The sequence below is a fragment of the Antrostomus carolinensis genome, unplaced genomic scaffold, assembly GCF_000700745.2.
Source record: "Antrostomus carolinensis isolate BGI_N321 unplaced genomic scaffold, ASM70074v2 scaffold27211, whole genome shotgun sequence".
Taxonomy (NCBI): domain Eukaryota; kingdom Metazoa; phylum Chordata; class Aves; order Caprimulgiformes; family Caprimulgidae; genus Antrostomus; species Antrostomus carolinensis.
The window spans coordinates 27296-29954 of record NW_010296642.1 but is presented as its reverse complement, the minus strand read 5'-3'; the positions used below and the strand labels follow the sequence as shown (position 1 = coordinate 29954).

At 44.8% G+C, this 2659-nt stretch overlaps 1 protein-coding gene across 1 annotated transcript in view; it reads left to right on the top strand.

The window, feature by feature from the left end:
• STYXL2 (serine/threonine/tyrosine interacting like 2) overlaps positions 1–2045 on the top strand; it is a gene marked incomplete at its 5' end in the record, with an annotated part of 2847 nt that extends 802 nt beyond the window's left edge. The window contains 1 exon segment of the mRNA XM_029087557.1: positions 1–2045. This exon segment is cut by the window's left edge and continues 38 nt beyond it. Within this exon segment, the coding sequence (XP_028943390.1) occupies positions 1–2045 (2045 nt within the window).
• Positions 2046–2659: the final 614 nt, after the last annotated feature.

Here is a 2659-nt window from a genome sequence, read left to right as displayed (position 1 = left end):
GGGACATGTGGAACCAGAGGCTTGTGGAGATTGAGAAGGAAGCTGCTCAGAGGTATCGCTCTAAGAATAAAAATAGTGGGGAGAGACAATCCCCAGGAACAGAAAGAGAGGAGAGGGATGTGGATGAGGAGAGTGTGTTTTCAGACAGTAGCTCCTTTTACAATTTTTGCCAAAAGAACAAAGACAAGTTGACTCCTCTGGAAAGGTGGAAGATCAAGAGGATCCAGTTTGGCTTTCACAAGAAGGATTTAGAATCATCATCTTCTGCACCATCTCAAGCAGAAGATGGCAGCCAGGCAGATGGGGAGGGGACAGAAGGGAAGAGTTTGTCAGATATTAACCTGAGTGCTTACCAGGCTTGGAAAATGAAGCGGCAGAAGAAGGTGGGCAGTGAAAGCAAGGAGGAATTTGTGGAGTTTGCCAAAAGTGAGGATTCTGCTTCAGCCAAAAAGAAGCAGAGGCGTGTAGAGCTCCTTGAACGTTCAAAGAAAATTTTAGAGGAAAGCCAGTCCATGTGCAGCTGGGAGACAGACAGTATGATGAGTGGGAGTATCCCACTGTCAGCTTTCTGGCCATCAGCGCCTTCTGCAAGTGGTGCGGAGGATGCAGCTTCTGCAATGAGCATGCAGACAAATCATTCATCTTTATCACAGACCAGGAGCAGCACAGGGGCAGTGCAGCCTCAGATGCCGAGTCTACCCCTTCCCAATCTCCCAGTTGGCCCAGGGGACACAATATCCATGGCAAGCATTCAGAACTGGATCGCTAACGTGGTCAGTGAAACCATTGCTCAAAAGCAAAATGAGATCATGATGCTGTCCCGTCCGTCGTCTGCAATGGCCTCCAGCGTAATGTCAGGAGACCTTGGCAGGCGTGCAGAGGATGATAAGGTTTCTCTTCTCAGTGCTCAGAGTGGCTCATCTCTTGCTACCTCTCAGCTTCACCAACAGGACATGCACAGGGCTGAGTCTCAGTCTGTCCTGTCTTGCAATACCTCAGGGAGTGCAAGGACAGAAGGGGCTAATTCAAACATGAAGACAACACAGACAAGCAAGCCACTGTACAGCCTCTTTGCTGATGATGTTGACCTAAAGAAAATCAGGAGGAAGGAGAAGGAGATGCAAATGGAATTGAGAGAGAAAATGACAGATTATCAAGTTGAAAAGGTGATCAGAGACAATAAACGCAGCACTTTATTTAAAAAAAAGATGACCAAAGGAGAGGAAAATGAAATAGAAGATGACAGAGAGAGTACAACAAACAGCCACAGGAGACCCTTGCAAGGAGATCTTGACAGAACTGATGCAGTCTTTGATCTGTCCAGTCAACCTGCAAACACAGGTGCACCAAAGTCAGAGACAGAGACTGATATCACCAAGTGGCTCAGTGGCCTGAAAGCAGAAAGAGAACCACCATCGTATTATGATCAAAGTGAGAGGTCTAGGGAGAAATATAGCAGATCATCCAAAGTTAGAGAGATGGATTCTGAAACATCCAGCTACAGATTCTCCAGATCCCAAAGAGAAGAGCTAGACAGCTGTTCTTCCTACCAGTCAAAAGGAGATTCGCTGAGAACCATGTCAAGATTTTCCTCTGCTTCTGCAAAAGAGGACAAAACGATGTACAAGTTCACAAGGTCAAGGGTCAGTGAGACAACAAGTTCCAGAGAAAAGAGCCCAGAGCTGCATGTTTTCAGCCAAACACCTGAGCCTTCCTTTGACTCTGAATCCCCTGAACCATCTACACAGAGTCGAGTTAGATCTCATCACGTGGAGGCATGTGAAGAGGAGGCCAGGTCAGACACCTCAGAATTTGGAGCTAAGAGAAAGTTCACCCAGAGCTTTTCCAAATCTGAAGAGGATGGAAAGAAGGAAGCAAAAGTGGAACAAAGCGAAGAAAGATTTGCATCGAGACAGTTCTCTCAGTACAGGCGAAGCACGCGTAAGGAAGAGGAAGAGGAGATGGATGATGATGCCATTATCGCTGCTTGGAGAAGCCGACTAGAAGAAACTACGGCAAAGCTCCGGCGGAGAAGAGAAGAGTGACCAAGATCAGATTATAGGAACACAAGCAGAGCCACAGAGTCCCTGAATCACCCATCATTATATTTCTGATAATCCTTTGTGGTTTGTAGGGCATTTCCTGCAGATACTTCTCTTCTTAATCAAAAGCGATAAAGGGAAGAGGTCAAGTTTTGGAAGTGTTTGTGGTTTGTCAGAAAGAAGATGCTAGTATTAAATGATCAATGTAGGTAGGAACACAATGTTAGAAGCCATTAGGAGCCAGATGATGTTTCAGCAGCAAAAGCAAGTAATGGTGGCACCTCAATTCAAAAGACCAATCGCATCCCATTTTGGTTATTTCAATTTCCTAGTCTCATTAAAGACTGGACATATTTTTTTTCTAGGATCTTTTTGATCATAAGTGGAAGAAGCCAACAGCCTTTTTCTAGGAACTTGAAGAATGTTCCTCTCTTAATCAGTTTTTACTTTATACCACTGAGAAGATATTGCCAGGTAGGCTCCATTTTCTGCACCAGTCTTATGAATGTCTACAGAAATAAGACAGTTCAGGGGAATACATGTACCGTGTTACTTCTCTAAGTAGCTGAAGCAAAGTGAAATACTAGAAAAAAAGATGATGTCTCCTTCTTTTTAGA